The 19,502-nt window shown below is 35.6% G+C and overlaps 1 protein-coding gene across 1 annotated transcript; it reads left to right on the top strand.

The window, feature by feature from the left end:
* The first annotated feature begins 6,470 nt into the window (after positions 1-6,470).
* LOC145682145 (uncharacterized) lies at positions 6,471-18,542 on the top strand. The gene is made up of 2 exons (XM_081753734.1): positions 6,471-7,743; positions 18,196-18,542. The coding sequence occupies exons 1-2, from the start codon at positions 6,471-6,473 to the stop codon at positions 18,540-18,542; spliced, it is 1,620 nt and encodes a 539-aa protein (XP_081609860.1).
* The last annotated feature ends 960 nt before the right edge of the window (positions 18,543-19,502 follow it).

Here is a 19,502-nt window from a genome sequence, read left to right as displayed (position 1 = left end):
CCGTCAGTTTTATACAGAATATGTGCGATCTGGTAACCGTGAAGCTCTTCAACATCATCGAGCCCTCCACCGTACAGTTTCAAACTATGTTAAAGCTTATAAATTACGACAATGGATCAAGGCTTGCAATTCTCTTTCTGATACATCCCACCCTACCAAATATTGGAAGCGTTTCAACGCCCTCACCGGACAATTCACCAGAACATCCTATCCACTCATTCATCATGATCAAGCACTCCACTCAGACCAAGATAAAGCTAATGCCTTCGCTACCTATTTACAGGATATCTTTACGCCTTTGTCAGCTACACGTCATTTTCGTCATCATCCTACAGATCACTTTAACTTTTGGTCTCCACATCTTCAACCAAACGTGCATCACACAGTCTCTTCTCACAAAGCTCTCACTGCCCCCATCACTTCTATCGAGATCAAGCATGTAGTTACCCGCAAACGCAACACAGCACCTGGCATCGATAATATCTCTTATCGCCATGTGAAAGAAAGCCCAACTGTTCTGATAAATATTCTTGCCCTGATCTATACTTTTATCCTTCGTACTGGCTATATACCCGCTCCGTAGAAAACGTCTAAAGTTCTTATGTTTCTTAAACCAGAGAAACCTCCCGACCAAGTATCCTCTTACCGTCCGATTCAGCTAACCCCGGTTTTCACTAAAATTCTGGAAAAAATCATAGTACAACGCCTTCATCTCCATCTTTCACGGTACAATCTCTTGCCAGTCCACCAAGCAGGATTCCGCCCACAGTTCAGTATTAACGATCAGCTCATGCGTCTTCTAAACTACATTACTAAACACTACAATACGGCAAAACCATCCTGCCTGGTCCTTTTTGATCTGGAAAAGGCATTTGATAAAGTGTGGCATCAAGGACTTCTCTCTAAGTTACTCAATTTTCGCCTTCCCCTTGCATACATACGATTCATTTATAATTTCTTGTCTGGACGCCTCGCATACGTTTTCATTAATCAACAATCATCTCATCCTATCTTTTTACATTCCGGTGTACCACAGGGTTCTTCGCTCTCTCCCCTACTCTACCTGCTGTATGTTGCAGATATGCCTCCACTTCCTCACAACGTTCATTTATTTCAATACGCCGACGACACTGCCTTTCTTGCCGTAGGTCGCACTGTTCACCAACTCAACACAGCACTGCAGGAGGCGATAGATACATTTGTCCTCTGGTGTGATAAATGGAGGCTTAAGATCAATGCCAGTAAAACACAAACTACAATATTCCTACCACCCAATAAACGCTCCAAAGTCCACCGCAATCCATCTCTATTAAATCTAACAGTTAACGACACTCGTCTTCAGCTTTCTAAGACAGTCAAATACCTGGGACTTACATTGGACAGACACCTTTCTTGGAAAGCACACCTGCAGGATGTTACAGCAAAAGCATACCGTCGACTTAACTTACTTAAACGCATAACTGGTACCACTTGGGGTCTTCATTCAAAACTTCTTTTAAACACCTACAAAGTATTTCTTCGCCCAGTGCTGACTTACGGCCATCCTGCCTGGATTGCAGCTCCCCCTTCCTATTATCACAAACTTAAAGTTCTCGAACGACATGCCCTTCGTATAGCATACCGCATCAAGCTTCCCAGTCCAACTCAGATTCTATACGACCGAATGCCTTTTCCTCACATCTTATTCCATCTCGAACAACTTCGCCTTAAATACTTTCAGAGACGTCTCACTCTTCATCACCCGCTTCTCCGAGATACTATCAACGCTCATACCAACTTCGATCTTCCACATCCCATCACACATACTCCTCTTTCCCTCCTTTTCACACTATATCATTACTCTCTACCACCCGACCACCCTAATCTTCCATTGACTCGTACTTTTCTCATAGACCATCCTCCACCTCATATCACACCGTCATATTCAGCACAGTAGTCCTCTGTTACTAACAGGGCTTCCCATTGTCTCTCATCAATGCTTGGAGTAGCCCCCAAGCGAGAAGATTAACTTGCATCTGTCCTCTAACAATCACCCTCGTGTTGTATTGTCTAGTGCACCTCATCTCATAGTCATCTCATTCTTCTCTTCTCCCATATAGAAAGTATTGTCCAATCTCACAATCAATCATACAATACCGACATTCCCCTACCTCATGATTGCTATCGCAAAGATAGCAATATCCTCCTGATGAATAATAATAAATTTTATGAAATAAAGTGATAATAAAATAATGAAAATTCCCTTAGACCATCTCCCAGTCCTTTTCACCCAATTCCCAAACTTCTCTTTCCCCATGGAGGGCGTAACACTCGGGCGGATAGCTAGCCGTAGCTAGCCTTGGCTAGCAAAAAAAATGTTAAGAAGAGGTTAATTATTATGTTATGTTCTGATTATTATCATATGTCAATCTTAATCTATATTTTGTTTAACTATATATTATATACGATCATTTTAAGTTCAAAGAACAATTATATAAATATCACATACATCTTTTTCAAAACCTTCTTCGTGATTCCTAAGTAAATAATTATTAAATTGTAACAAGCATTTAATGGACCAAAAAAAGAAAAAAAAACGGGGACTTAAAATCAAATAAGTTGCACATCAAATTTGGAATGTGCTTTATCGTGGTTGAAACGTATAAGTAAATGAAGACGATGGTAAGATTTAAAACAAATATCATAAAAATATTGTTATAAAATTAAATGAGATATATGTATATTTATATGAATTGCAATTTTGAAGTATACGAGGTGCTTTCGAAAAGTCGAATGTTTAACATGTAAAGGTAAACGGTCCAGAATACTTTTACCTTTTTATTGTGTAAATAAATAAAATGGAAAAATCCGTCAAGCGCCATAATTTCCAAAAGTACGTTGTATATTTGTATAATTTAACTACTTGTAAATCCTTATTTTATTAAGGCGTAAGATATTTTAAAATATGTACTAGGCTGATTATGTAATTCGAAGAACAAAACGAAAAACAAATATGTTAATTATAATATCGATATAAAAAGATATTCATACGTTTTATATGTTTTAAATAATAGGATTTTGGAATGTCGCTGTCACGCCAACAAAAAAATAAATAAATAAATTTTTATTCAACGTAGTTGGCATCTTAATGGCTCAATAATTTAAAAAGGACCGTTCTAAAACTATTGCCGAAACACCGAGAATAGGTTGTATCGTTTAGAAGCAAAGTAAAAACGAGCAACATTGAGCCTGATATTAATTGTACCATCTTAAAAAGTTGCAACATAATATCTCGAAATATCATGAGTGCTACGGATAGCCAAAATACCGACATGAATTTTCCAGAAAACATAATGGATGTTTTAAAGGGAATGTCGGAACAAATTAAGGAACAAGCTCGAAGAAGTGACGAACAGTTTGAGAAATTAGACTAAAAGATGAATGAACAGATTAAGGATCAAGCTCGGGATCAAGCTCAACATTTTGACAAAAAGTTAGAGCAACTGCAGCAACGTTACGATGGCAAATTGGACCAAATACAACGACAGTTAAATCAGATGAACCAGCAAATTGCAGTCAAATTCGATCACTATGACGAAGACATGGAAAGGATAGTACAAAGATGCCCCGAGGTTCAGGACTCTGAAGACATTATGGAAACAACGCAGAAGCAAATTTTCAATTTACATTAGTGAAATTTACTGAGTTTTCACAAAAGCATACTGCAGTATTTCCTTGGAACAGATTATCGTGACTTTTCTCTTCATTCGAACATATTTAATTGTCTTATTGATGCTGCGTGTAATGATAATTTTGGTATGTATCAATGTGCGAAAAGTTACGATAGTTTTCGTCTAGTGAATGCTATTGATTACTTGTATTCAAAGTATTATGTTGAGTATATATAATGTCATGATCCTATTCCTGAAGATGAAGTAATGGTAATACAATCATTTAACGATATGTACACGGCTTTGGTTCATGTAGGAGGAAGAAAGTTGATTCCAGTATTCGTGAAATTCAGAAAGAAAACGTGTGTTCCCACCAATGGTTGTAGTTGATTGGCCGATTGAGTTGAATCTGTCAAATTGTACATTTAACGAAAAGACCAAAATGATGTTAGTAGACAATTCGATTATGCTTTCAGAGAACGTGATGCAGTGCGTTGGTTTCCATCATCCAATGTGATATTGGAAAATTTTGAAAATCCATCGATCGTGCAATACAATAATAACCTGAAGCAAACGAATCTTAATCGAAACCAAATTCTATACATTCATGCGAGATTAAAGTGTGATTCCAATGTACAAGATGATGTTAAATTAACTAGTAACGGTAATGTAATCGAAACTAATTACAATAGAAATAGAAACTGTGTAGGAGAGATTACCGTCAATATTGTAGAAAGAATACGTACAGACATGACATCTCGCCACCAGTAAAACGAATGAGAACCGAAATGAAATTTACCGGTAAGATAACCGAACCTAACCCTAGTATTAACAGTAATAGTGATTGTGTAAATCAACCTAATCCTAGTGTAGTACGATTACGTACACCTAAAAAGCATGTAAGCGTTAGATCTAATTTCGTTCGATGGACACTTCGTAGAAATTTCACAGATGGCGCAAATTCTCAAAGTAAGAAACGAAAAACTGTAGAAGTAAATAATGCACAATACCGTATTTCTGTTTATGACTTTCAATGCAGCTTAAATGAATTCGTTGGTCATGTAACTTAAATTAAAGTTACGGCGTCTGAGAAAACCGTAATCAACTGATTTATGCTTTATTTCACTTGAAATATCATTATTATTTCGCTTGTTATTCGTATTTTTTATGATGTTAAGGCAATACTTTCCCAGAGTTCTGCTCTGAAGCGCCACCACTTGCATGGGGACGAGTTTTGTTATATCCTTCCTTTTCCTGATCCTGGGCTTTTCTCACTGCCTCTTTCTCGAAAACCGTCTGCCAGACTCATCAAGCCAAGGGCAGCTGGTTTTACAGATCGAGTCAGGGGACCTGTCCCCCCCCCTGGACAACTATCCAAACGGGTTGTCCCACCTTCATTATCTTCATCAACTCCCACTTCATCACTCATATATTCATTGTACTGCGTTACGGTATTCCAGCACACTGGTTTCTTGGGATGGGAGATTCAGATGCTCCTCCTGGATCCTTGGGGAATGGACGCCATTCTGGCTTACCCCCTGTTTTCGTCACTCCGTCTGCTTCGACCACGACAGTGGTCAAAAGAAAGGATAAGGGCACTAGACAGCGATCGCAGTCGGGCAGTTCAACTGCATCCACTGCTTCAAATGTGTCCACTAGATCCAGGTCTCCAAGGCAGCAGCAACTCTATTCAGAAACTATCAAACAACCTCACCATCAGGCCAAGAAACCACACAGAGACAATACTTCAGAACATTCAGACATGGAAACCGGAGACAGAAGCACTACCGTTACTCCTCAATTTCAACACTCGATCACAAACCAACCTCCTAAACCTGTACTTCACTCCTTCCTTCTCCAGCATTTCGACACTAAATTCAGTAACGAAAAGTTCATTACCCTACAACTTCGGAAATATCTTCCAAGTATACCACTCACAGAAGTAGTCAAAACTAGAAATGGTTATATCCTAAAATCCACAGATCCACAGTTTGCCATCACAGTTAGGAACAAGGCTTCTTTCGAAATCTTTGGTAAAAATGCTACCATTACCACTCTTTCTTCTGCACGTCAGAAGCAACCACCGCCACCTAGACGTCCACCTTTCCTATCTGTCGTCATCCGAGGGGTCGACCCATCCTATTCTGACAATGAGATACAAGAAGAACTCCAACTCGCAGGTCACACCATCCATAAAGTCATGCGTATACGTAATAATGCTGGTCCTACATATATGGTGCGTGTACTCACTGCCTCACAAAATACAATAGATTCATTGCTTACTACTGGCGCTTACATCTATTATCGTCGGCATAGGGTCGAACCCTCACGCTCGCCTGCTCCTCTTCCTGTGCGTTGCGAAAATTGCCAAACTTACAGTGATCATAGCACAGCTAGTTGCAAGAATCCACCAGTTTGTGGTTATTGTGCAGGCCCTCATCAAACACGCACTTGTCGGAATCTCGAACGGCCACCCGAATGTCCAACCTGCCACGACCAACATCCGGCCTACAGCTATAAGTGCAAGAATAAACCACAACCTGACCACCAACACCCACATTTAGTAGTTCCACTCCGTATCCCAGACTCTTCACCTACTCCCAGTCAACAAACTACCGATCCAGTTACCATTCAACAACTCCTTCAATTTTTAACTCTCGCTTTACAGAACATCCATCCCTTTCAGCGCAATCACATTCTACAGCAACTCACCAAGGCCGCTAAATCTGTTTTCAACGTTAACTTCTACGCCACTTATACGAACAACTACGTCCATTTCCATACATCTCCACAAGAAACAGCCGTCTAACTCTGTACATTATGGATTTAGTCTTTCTCTTCCTTAATATCCGCTCTCTGCCCAAGAATAAAACTTTATTTGAAGCACTTTTACTTGAAGAACACATCTCAGCCTTCTTGTTGAACGAGACATTTCTTACGAACACCACCTCATGTAGCATTCCTCGTTATACGCTTGTGCGTCACGACAACACAGCACCAGCATTACGGGCAAATGGAGGCGTACCAATAGGTTTTCGACATCACATACCTCATCGCAATCACATTTGTTCCATTCCTCACCTCCCAGAGCATATACTCACTACCTTATATTTCAAGTCTATCATGATCACCTTCGCTACTATTTACGTTCGCCCAGGTCATCCTATTCCACTCGCATTTTTTAGTCACATCTCTCACACCTATAAAAATTATATCATCCTCGCTGACATAAACTATCATAGTCGCACTCCTGTTGAACGCATACAATTCTCAGATCATATAACCACTCACACCACTGGCATTCTCCACATTCCTCCGACTCCTACTAGACCTGTGTCTAATACCACACCTGACATTGCTATCATTTCAAATACACTTGCTGCTAAGATCACCCTTACAGTTCTGGACCTACTTGGTAGTGATCATGCCCCGATCAAGCTCTCATATCATATGGGAAATGCTCGACCTCACGATGCACCTCCGCCAATTCGAACTCCACGTTTCGACAAAGCTGATTGGGATCATTATCGCAACTATCTCACAACTGCCGTAGCTCATTTGAACCCTCCCACTTCATCAGATGAGCTTTACACACATATTGAAACGATCACTTCAGAAATCACCCATGCATCAGAACTGTTCATTCCCACCACCAGCTCCACCCCTTATCAGCCTAAATTACCTCCGCATTACCTCACTCACATCAAACGTTCCCGGCAAGCTTATCGGGAATACATAAGAACACGAAACCCCGAAGCTCTTCAACTTCACCATCAACTGCAACGTTCAGTCAAAAACTACATTCAAGCATACAAACGCCGTCAATGGATCAAAGCCTGTAATAACCTTACTGACAATGCACACCCTTCCCGTTATTGGAAACGTCTCAACGCACTCTGTGGCAAGTACAGCAAAACCCCATATCCTCTCATCATCGACAACAGTCACGCACCATCTGACCAAGCTAAAACAAACGCCTTTGCTGACTATCTACAAGACATCTTCACACCATCCCGTCATGACCACATTTTTGCTCATCCAGTCGATCATGTCAACACCGCACATCCTATCCTTCAACCAAATCTCAATCTAAGTATTTCTCTTATGTTTTATTTTAATTTTATTTTGTTTCAAAAAGAGGGTATGGAATATTTTGAAGTAAAAATACTACATACAATTTTGCTAGTTATTTGTGTATTTTTTGAAAGAAGTTTTTACTCTTAGGGTTGGCTCGTTTACACCAGCTGTTTTTTTTTTAAATAACTGGTTTAAACTAAAAAAATTAAAAGAACAAAAATGCGAATCGTGTGAACTTCATAGTGACGTTTCACATGTCAAACCATCTGCATTAGTCTTATTTCCTTTTCACCTTTTAATCAAGGTGTCCCATGTTCAATTCTCGGTCGAACCACAACCCTTCTTTCATGTGTAAACCAAGTACTCTTTCGGATGTCACTTTAAGCGAAAGTCTTCTCCTTGATAACCTCGGTATTACGTAAGGATGTTAAGCCTAAACATACAAAACGAAACCAAATTATATATTTCTGCATGCCTGTTGTTTTATAAAGAAGCGAAGGTTGCTTAAATATATTGATTAAAATTGTTAAAATTTATCGATTGCCTACTTAGCTTCCAACATTAGCTTGGATTGGACTTTCAATGATACCTACATACTAAATTTGTAATTTAATACCTCAGTTTTAGAAAAACAAACACACTGCTGAACAAGACTGCACTTATTTAATATAAAAACACATTTACACGTGACGTTTCGATCTTCTATCCAAGATCCTCATCAGACGTACATTCACGTCTGATGAGGATCCTGGTTAGAAGATCGAAACGTCAGGTGTAAATGTGTTTTTATATTAAATAAGTGCAGTCTTGTTCAGCAGTGTGTTTATTTTTCTGATTTTATTCGCAAGACGTTGACTATGATTGTGTGTCACTCAGTTTTAGCGTACTGATTATAATACGTTGACCTTTAAATTTTACATGCAAATTAAATTTTACAGGATTTTCCCGTTATTGTTTTACATTTAAAAGAATGACAGGATTTTCCCGGTGGCTAGGGCGGGAGTTTCTCAATTTAAGAAATTTACTGACCGGACTTCTTTAAGCTTATGGGACCTCTTCCAGCATAACCCCGTTGTTGAATAACAACACCAAGGCGAAACAAACTTATTTCTGTGAATATGTAATACAAATACATAAAGCAAAATATATATATCAAAAAATCTGGTTTAAACCCCAAAAAAGCCTGGTTTAAACTGCCCCTTCAAAACGGGTTTTTGGCATTTTCAGAAACAACCATGGTTCTTGCCAACTCCGCTTACTTTTGTATATAGGAGGTTAAAATGTGTTTATTATATACATTGGTTAATCCTTTGGAATTCATAATGTAAAATTGTTGAAGTAAAATTGTTTAAAATATCTTTTCGAAATTCATGGTTTACTTTCGAGGTTTTATATTATTATCGGCATCAACCACTAATTAAATGACTTTCTGTGTTATAGAGAAACGAAACAAAGTCTGCTTTATCGATTTAAAGCAGAATTTTGAAAAAAGCCCAAACTTTCCCAAGCAAAAAAGCAAAGCAGAAAAAACCGAGTTTTTTTTCAAAAAAGCCGGTTTTTTTCCGAGCCCTTGCATCTCTACTCCTATCCAATACTAGCGTTGAGCCTTCTGGTCTGCTTGCAAACTTTTCATTTTACATTGTTTCAAACGGTGAAAAAGATTCAGGGAAAAAATATTTTCAATAGCCAAACTATGAAAGCCTTTATTTTAAAACAAAACATTTTGTGAATCATATGGTTGTCAGAATTTTTGCAGCTGCTAGAATCTAACACAATTGTTTATTGATATATATTGTGTTATATAGATGATATATATATATAGATAGATAGATACATAGATAGATAGATAGATAGATAGATAGATTAATGCGTGTATGTGCGCGCAAAGCACATTGCTTTAACAAGGAGCAAGCTCACCACAGTTGAAGGGACGGGATAGGTCATCTAATGTTTAGGTCAGAATTCTTGGAGAAGCACTCGTGTCAATGTAGCAGCATTTACTGAAGCATATTGTATTGTATTCTTCGTTACAGTGCTAGGTATTACTAGCGAAAACACAAAGAATTTCTCCAAGAAAGGAAGGAAAACTTCTATTATTGCTACAATTATCATTGAATATTTTTTCAACAAATATATTGTAACATTTTTTGGAGGAGTCTTTCTTAAAGGTTTTAATACTAGTATAAATTTATTTTATTTCTACCTAAGATATATATATATATATATACTCAATTTTTATTTCTAAGAGTATATGTAATTTTTATATTTGTGCGAATTTCCATGAGTCACGAGCCTAAAGAACTTAATAAAATAATATTTTCTTCTTAAGAAAGCATAATCTGTTATGACACATTATTACCCGTTGTTTGCGTACAATCATGTTATATGAATAAATGTGTTTGAAAGAAACAAAGTGAGTAGAAATACATTTTATTCTGGATATCCTTGAAGCAAATATTACAAGAATTGCAACGCCAACCTTTCAAATATTACGTTAATGCCAACCTGGGGTCCGTGCGGACCCCAACCAATAACGTTGTTAGTAGGCACCCTTTAATAAGCTTTTATTTTTGTTATATTGTTAAATAGTGTTCCTTAGTTTTTTCTGTAATATAGTAAAAATAAACATACGCACACAAACACACACACACACACACACACACATATATATATATATATATATATATATATATATATATATATATATATAACCCACTACAAGAGTATACTAAACGCAAACCATGTTTTATTTTACTGCTTAGAGATATTTTGTTTCTATATTTGTGGAACATTTGTATACTACTATACATTCTGCAGAAATTTTTTATATACTACATTTTCCTTATTTCTACATATTTTCTTTTCGCTCACGACTTTCAACCATTTCCCTGTGGATATCCCTTTTGCACCTTCTCATTGGACCAACAACTGTTGTTAGGTGAAGAAGCAACTCTGGGCGAGCCCCGTGCTTCTGAAATAAACCTCCATAGTTACGTTTCATCCATTATTTAATCATGGCTTTACAAGTCACTTCACCAGGTCTTTTATATTGCCTCGTTCATGCCCTTTCTGCTCAAGAACATATTTTGTCTCTGAATGAATATGATGTTTCATTATTGCACACTCAGTAAAGTTTTATACCGTATTTTCTGGGCATACTTGGAACCTAAACATACTAAAGAAATCTTCCCATGTAGGTACCAGTTCCTGATCCATAGTTTAGAAATTTCCGGATCTGTAGAAGTCATGGTAAGTTGGAACAAATGTTTCCCAGAATTCACGGAATGCTGATGTCATGTCTGTTTCCAGTATATCTTTGACTAGTTTGAATGTTATGAAATCAATAAAAGCTAAGGACACAATTTGAAACAATTCAGCGACATCGTTGCATGGAATATTGGACGACCATTTTCCCATGTCCACTATTCATTCAAGCCTTCTCCTGCCGATATTTGCACAATGGGCAAAACAAGGAAGTCCATGAACGCATATATTTCAGTTTCGTCTTTTTCTGAGTTTTACTCCTTCACTTTCTGAACATAGATTCGAGCTTCTGCTTCCTGCACAATTAGATTTGCTAATTCTGGATTTTGAAAGCTTGGAAGGCTCGTCGTTCATTCTGAATACTTACTTCCGCTGGTTTGAAGCCACTTGATTCCTTGATGACATTTTCTGCCAACGTCTGGTGTACTGACGGGTCCTGTGTACTTGATTTTCTTCCACGTGGAGCTGTAAATGCTGTAGTTTTTGTTCCGTGCTCTGTGGACATGTCTAAAATTCGGCTAGAACGCTGCGGAGGTCATAATCAGAAAACAGGTCCACGTTATGTTCATTGGAGCTACGGGTAGTTTGGTCTCTTTCTGTTCCCCAAACAATTCAAGTTCATACACGTAATGGCTGTCGTGCGATGCAACCTCAGTTGTCTCGCTATTAATTACTTTTACTTGTAACATCCTTGCAGAACGCTTTCTTTAGGCAGTTCTAGACGAGACACTGCAACTAAATAACAAAACTTTCTCAATGTAATTTTGACCTGAAATGCATCGTTTTCTGTATATGTGAGTAGTAATGTACTCCAGCAACTTTGTAATACAAATAAAATTGAAAAATTTCCACACAAATATTATACAGGAAGGACACTTTTTGTTAAAGATATTTATATTATTATTATAATTAATTAACTATACTTTATAACATATGAAAGCCGAAGGTTGAATGTTAGTTTTTTAAAAGCTCTCCATTAATCTCTGTCGTTAGTGAAGTGGATCGTAATTCTATTCATTATTTCTATTTCTGATAGGTAAGGTTTATTCTATTGCACTGCAATTTTGCGCCTAGACCTAACGGAAGTTTTGGGATTAGATTTTCATTTAAACTTTTAAAGCGTTATTAATTTGTTCTATTCTTCCATTCGTTCCTACGTGTCCTACCTCTTTCCTTCGTGGACTTGGTGAGCTTAACAATGTTTGGCAAACGGTATAGTTTATGCAGTTGCTCGTTATTATGTTTCCAGCATTTCTATTTCCGCTGCTCTTGGTTCCGAATATTCGTCTCAAATTTTTGAATACGTTTTCAAATATTTTGAGTCTGCGCTCCCTCAGAATACGTAACCATGGTTCACTACTGTACAGCATAATACACATGATGACTTCAAGTTCTCGGACAGAATTTGCAAAGACAAAAAATTGACCGAATATTAACACGATTTTTTTCCTTTTCAGTCGATATTTTATTTTCTCTTGCGTATATTATTTTATTTTAATTATTATTTTTGTTATTATTATTATTATTTTGGTAGTAGTAGTATTAGTAATAGTACTACTAATACTAGTAGCTTTATATAAGCGAATCCCATAATTATGGATCCGACACTAATATCAATCTTCTTTTATCATTTTGGTGTGACCCTATCCCATTTCTCCTAGGAGGGCTAAGGAGGTATAACCACCCCAGGGAGTAAATTTTGTCTTAAATGGCATTCCAACTGCTAGCAATTTATTGCGACGCTGAAAACGTACGATTAGACACTAATATCGGTTAATTCCGATTATTTTTACGTCCATAGTGCAGACCCTGCGTGCTAATGAGAATTTAATTGGACTTAATCGGAATCGAAAGTACCACTATTTACTTAAGCGACTCCCGAACTATGCATCCGATACAATTATCGATAGGTTTGCTATAGACATATCGGAGTTATGTTGGAACACACTTATACATACACAAATGCACTTTATTAGATACTTGCTGTTATGCCCGCTCGTTGCACTGTTCAGATAAAATATGCATGTACACAAACTGAACCACGAATAAACAATTGAACATTTCTAAAAATAAGATATATTTTCTATGAATGCATATCCGATAACGTAGATGTCTTTCCATTTCCATTTATACGTAATACATCCATTAACATCTGTTTCAACCAACGTAAAAACTATCTATTACTATGTATTAAGAAAAAAAACAACATGAATGTTGATAAAACTAAGAATTTCACACAAATATCGGCCATTTTTGATTAAATTACCTGTCTCGGTAAACCTGCCCCCCAGTTGACTCCCGCCAACACACAATGGTGGCTGAATTACAAAGTCATCGATAATGGAAGAGCCACCATTAATCTCAGCGAGCGCGAAAGCTATGGATTTAACAGTAATATCGGTCATTTTGTATTACTTTTATATGTTTCCTCTCTAGTGATCCCCAATCGGAGAGGTGAATTTGGAAGTTGATGTAATCAGAGTTTCACCTTTTATCTCAGAGGCCGCGATAACTATGAAGTTAACATTAATATTAGTCATTTTTCTCTACTTTTTCATGTCCCCGTAAACGCCCTCTGAGATCCCCTGGTTAGAAATTAAGAAACTCTTAGTTTTAGTCTGGGGCATGAACCAAGGTACCCATGACCTTGTTTAGTTATCGGTCCACTAGTTTGTTCTACAGGCCGCACGCAAACATACATTATATATATATATATATATATATGGCTGGAATTAAGGGGTTGCACATGCACTCGTCTTTACTGTCAATATACACTATCTGAAATGAGAACCTAGCAGTGAAAAACTAACATTCTCTGAATTTTTTTTAATCATGTGTCCGTTTGAAGCTTAAAACAAAGCTTACTTTCGCAAAAGCAATAGTTTAAGTCGATTTTCTGAAAGTTGAATTAAAAGGATTCAGTGCAAAAATTAATATTCCTCATTCATATCACAAATGCCTAAAGGCAATTAAAAATTTAAAAATATAAATCAAATGTAGTGGTAGATATTGGTGGACCTCTCTTCAAATCCTGTATCCGGCCCTATATATATATATATATATATAGATAGATAGATAGATAGATAGATAGCCAGAAAGCGATAGACCAAAGCATCGTCATGTTATAAAACATGTGCCTCCTTTGTTACAAAAGCAGAGTATCAAAACGTAATCGTAGTGAAGGCTTTCCATTCTAAGAATAAATTTAGCCTATTCACGTGACCTTTGGTTTTGGGGAAATGTTGATACTACTGAATTGTTTGTTTGGTCGGATTTTGGATGACTCGAATAATATTTGATAAACGTAAACGGCTTGCTGTAATGAGAATATTGATAAGTAACCTCTATGTGATACATAGCAGCAAATAAGTACACTACATAATGTATTTATTGCTGTTAAACGATTTTCTTAATTTGTATTTAACATTCACATTTGGAATACAAACGTTCTGTGAACTTCTATCTCAAACATTATAATTTAAACTGAATTCTTTTATGCAATGATTATATGTTATATATAAAACTGATGTATATTAGGGCAATTATTTTAATAATTTTTCATGTATTGCGTGAAATATAATTTCATAAGAAAAACGTTTACCCAGATGGGAAATGAACTCACAACCTTAAGGTTTGAAATCCAGGGGTTGGGTTTACCACTGAGGTAACACAAATATTCTTCGTAACATGCTTCTAACGATGCATAACGTACGCGCTCTCAAGACAACGACATTCATATACACTGCACACTGTTTTTGTTCTATTTTGACTTTTAGTTTAGTACTCAGGCGAGAATTATGTTCTATGTCTTACGTTTGAGCATTATTTTACATATGGAAAGACTCCTTTACCTATCTAAATATTGCTTACGTATGAAGAGCTAAATGACAAACAAGCAAGTGCTGACATTAAAACAAGGTTTCGAAATATTGTATCATTAAGTATTTTAATCAATGTTGCTTTTTTCTACACTTGGTAACATGTCTTTTTATATTTAAAAGAAGAATAACATAACTACAAAATGTTTCCCGATTGCAAACGTTTGCTTGGGGTTCCGAACCAGGTTTACATTTTCCCGAAAATACCCGAAGTTGGAATTAGAATTTTTTGCCTCTAAACAGCAACAGAGAGTGCTGCCAAGCTTTATGAGACAAGGTGTATATAATTAATTTGGCAGTTCGGGGATACACAATGTTAAAGTCTACTGAATGCAAAGATGAAAATACGTGAATTCATACGGGATCTTAATAATAAAATACATTAGTACTGTAACAGTACATTAGTAGTTTAAGTTTCGAAGTGTCCCTAGATACATCATGACAAACATGTTTTGCATTATCGAAAATCTTGAAATTGACATTTTCTTTTAACGTCTTTCTGTGTGGAAAATATATTGAAGCGACATTTCTATTTATTAGTTAATAAATCAAAGAAACAAGTGTAGATGAACAATAAGTGAAGGATTGTTCAACGTAATGTAAACTGAAATATACATATGGATATTTATGATGAAGCAAACGTAACTTTTAACTTTAATTTTATAACGTATTATTGCATAATTAAATTGAATAAAGTATTTAAATGACACATTTGGCAGATATTACATACCAGCAATCACAAATTAAAACTAAATGAATCTTATTCCTGATGCAATATTGTTATGGTGATTAAAAATACCATTTCTGCAATTTTCTGAAACAAACTCATTAGCTGTGATAAGATCATATTACCCATGTTATTTGTGACGCAAAATAAAGAAACGTGATTAAATGGTACTAAGTTTTATTATATTTTATGTAGATTATTGTCAATTCTAAGTTGACCACTAATTTAAGACGCAACTTTAACAGAGTTTTAAAGAACATGTTGTTAGTCCCTACATAGTATAAATGCTGATAAAATGTAGGAATTTTAGGTAAGCTTAAGTGATTTTTCATACACATATACATCAAACGTTAAGATACAGCATTTTAAGATGGTGCATATCATTTTACAAAACTACGTTTTCTAAAGTAGAACATTTCTTTTTTAAGAACATTTTGTGTTCTGAGGAGTCACGGGCTTAATATTTGAACTTAATTATTAGAATATAAAGCTAATTTTTTTCTAATTTCAGATTGACTAGCATAATTACATATCAGTGTTGCATTGCATTCTTGTATACTAATGTTAAACTATATTTTCTAGTTTAGTCGAAAACTATAACATTATTTCCATTTATTTACGTTTTCTTTCCGAAGTAGTTCGTTTCTAATTAGCTAACTGTGTATTTTATTCTACTCTACTGGTCTATTGGATATCTAATACGCCGATGTTACAGGAACGTTTGATTTGATTTAAAGTGGGGGATCAAAAAAGAAATATGTCCATAGTCATTCAGTTCCATTATTAATCCATAAGCATAATTGTCAATGTTTTACCAAGGTTTCACATTAATTATTTTCGTATGTCAAATTTGGTTTATCTTACGGAATTTTTGAAAATAATCTCCTAAATCTACACAAAGTTACTTGTGAAAAACAATACCACAGTAAATCAATAGTAATGCATATATACACGTTTGGATAACAGAATTATTTATAATTAAGTTTTCAAATAGATTGGCATTATATTTGCATTATCACTATATTGGTATTATAATTACTTTTTATCATTTCATTTATCGTAATTGTATTTTTGCATGAATTCAAAAATCCGTAAGTCATATGTGTTGTATGATTCATTATTAAGTTTCTACAAAAATTTATGCAAACTATTGGACACTATCGAACAGAGACTCACCTACTAAATCCAAATCACTAAACATGACTTCCCGATTCAACCTAAGACCTGGAAATTCATTCATGTAGGCGAGTATAGCATTTGGGCCGGATACCATCCTGCAATAAAAGTATACAATTCATGTTAATAGAATAAATATTGTAAATATAGAAGACTTTTCGACTTATTTTTCTATTGCTTTTATCTTTAGATGAAATAACAATTTTAAAGTTAAACATAACTTTATCCTTATTCATGTACTTAAGCAAGTGTTGCGCCTGTTTTAACGTTTATACTGAAAAAGAGTTAGAGAATTATATAAATAGGGAACTATTACTGGCTAAAAGTCAATATTTCGAATTGGCATAGTAAGTTCTTGAGACATTTCCCATCCTTCAACCCAGTAAATACGAGTCTCGAAGAGTAACTTAAGAATTAAAATTATATAAAAATTGTAAAATTTATTGCATATTTCGATTTCAGTAAAAAGATCTTGTACATTATATGAAGAATGATGTAGCACAAGTAATAGTTGGCACTAAGTATCAAACTAAACTTATTAACTGCGAACTATAATTGGATGCCAAAAAGTATGACTCTTAAGCGAAACTTGAGTTCCGACAATGCAGTTACTGGATATAACGAATGCTGAAATTTCTTATTCATTTTCGCCTAAAAAACAGCATAACGTGTGCGACATCTATTACGTACAATAAGCAATAAGTATCATGTTGTCATTGAATCTTAAAATCGGAGTTACTCTTATAAGGTAATTTAGCAGACAAAATCAGTGTTATCAAAGCTCAAAGGAAACATTAGAAGTCTGTAAATTATTTTTTCATATTTTCTTACCAAAATAAAATTGTGTATGCAATATTAAAAAGTCTGCCGTATCACCTATCAGCTATGCCTTATCTCACTATAGTAGCGTTATCTCACTATAGTTGGATGAAGAAGTGCAACAAAACAGTAGGACGTCTTTGTATTAGTAAATAAATGTGTTAAAGGGCAGAACGGTTTAAGAGATCGCTTATTTAACACAAAATTTAATGTATCTGGCGTATATTCTCTTTGAAACAGGGTGTACTTGGTTATAGTGTTTTGGTCGTAACATATACAAGAGAGTATTTAGAATATTGTATTGAGTAGAAAGGAGTAGGCTACTTAGGAATAGTCTTACACTTCTCTCAGTCTCAGTGATTCAGCAAAAACTGCTCAAAACAAGCAAAACCTAAGACGTACACACAAATATATTTTGCTTTCATGTTACAATTATTGTTATAGAGACGAATCAATCATACTTAGTTAAATGAGATGCATTTTGAGGAAAAGATATTTATTTTGCAAGTGCAAGCGTACTTAACTTGACAGAAATTGTACATTTCTTAACAACCTTTATCATATTTATATATCAATATATTTATGCTTACTATTATTCTTACAGCAAGGTATGGTATTACTAGTCTTGTCTGTAATATTGCTTTATTGTGGCAGAGTATACTTCAAAACAGTACAATGGGTGACTTATTTGAAAGAACGTTCCTAAAATTACTGTCAATCTCCTCCATATCATCAAATTCGATATTCAGATCAGTGGCCACGAAGAGACAAACGGTTATAAAAGCTATGGAATTCAGAGTACTTAAAGGTCGCCGAAAGCGTGAAAGGTTAACATGCCTCTACGATGATGATGCTTCACTAATTAAAGTTCTAACAAAAGCTTCACATCATTGTATTAGTAGCACACGGATTAGAGAGGAAAATTCTTATATCCAGAACAATTACTATTAACCTCTTTGAACAGTGATATATCATGCATATCATTTTAAGTTTAAATCAATCAATTACTGAATACTATGTGTTAAAATATTTTAAGAATTTTCAATAGACCCTGTAAATATAAAGATATGTTCATTATTTTAAATATTTAGGTTCTCTGACTAAGCCACATTAAGAAATACTGGTGAACATAATAGGTGCTTCTGCTATTAATGGTCATAAAGACAGTTATGGAAGCATAAACGATGTTTTAAACTCCAACGCGAACTTTTCACTTACCTTCTTGAGATCTTCAAATGGTATCTGCAAATGATCGCAACGTACAGTACAGGTGACATTCAAACGAGATGTTACAGATGTAAAGTGTACTTTCTGCGAAGCTTTCCAACGATATATTAAACATGCAGATCACAGCATAGCTCTTTGGGGGAGGGAGAGTGAATTAGTAGTAAAAAAAAAAAAATATGCTCTATGATTGTAATCGGTTCGTATTCTAAAACTTTCATATGCTTTACAAATTGTAACCTGCATTCCGTGCCTCAATTTTCGCACGATAGTGAGTAAAATACAGTTCCTGTTTATTGTGAAATATCACTTGCCAATACTTGCCCCGTTTTGTACTATACGTAATTTTCTTCTACATGTGTAGGAATTCCGTATGTGGGTTCTGTACGTACTTTTTGCGCTTTTTGTCCGCCACATTGGTTCCGACATATTGCATTTTGTACTTTTAAGATAGAATTCGTTGTCAGCCTCCACGAAAACCTCTTTCTACCCGCTTTCAGTTCCATAGCAGTGTTTTGTATTTCTTCGATATCTTGGAACCTCCGTTTTGAATTTTACACTTTTGGTATCCGATTTATGCAAAGCGACTTCGAATATCTCTATATACCTAATTTAAACCTATGGCTTGCTTTTTGTAAATTGTGTCCTGTATGTCGGATCTGTTGTTTTGGTTTGTAAACAGATGTC

Source organism: Thermobia domestica, chromosome 3, assembly GCF_964235325.1.
Source record: "Thermobia domestica chromosome 3, izTheDome1.hap1.1, whole genome shotgun sequence".
Lineage (NCBI taxonomy): Eukaryota > Metazoa > Arthropoda > Insecta > Zygentoma > Lepismatidae > Thermobia > Thermobia domestica.
This window is presented reverse-complemented; position numbering and strand designations above follow the sequence as displayed.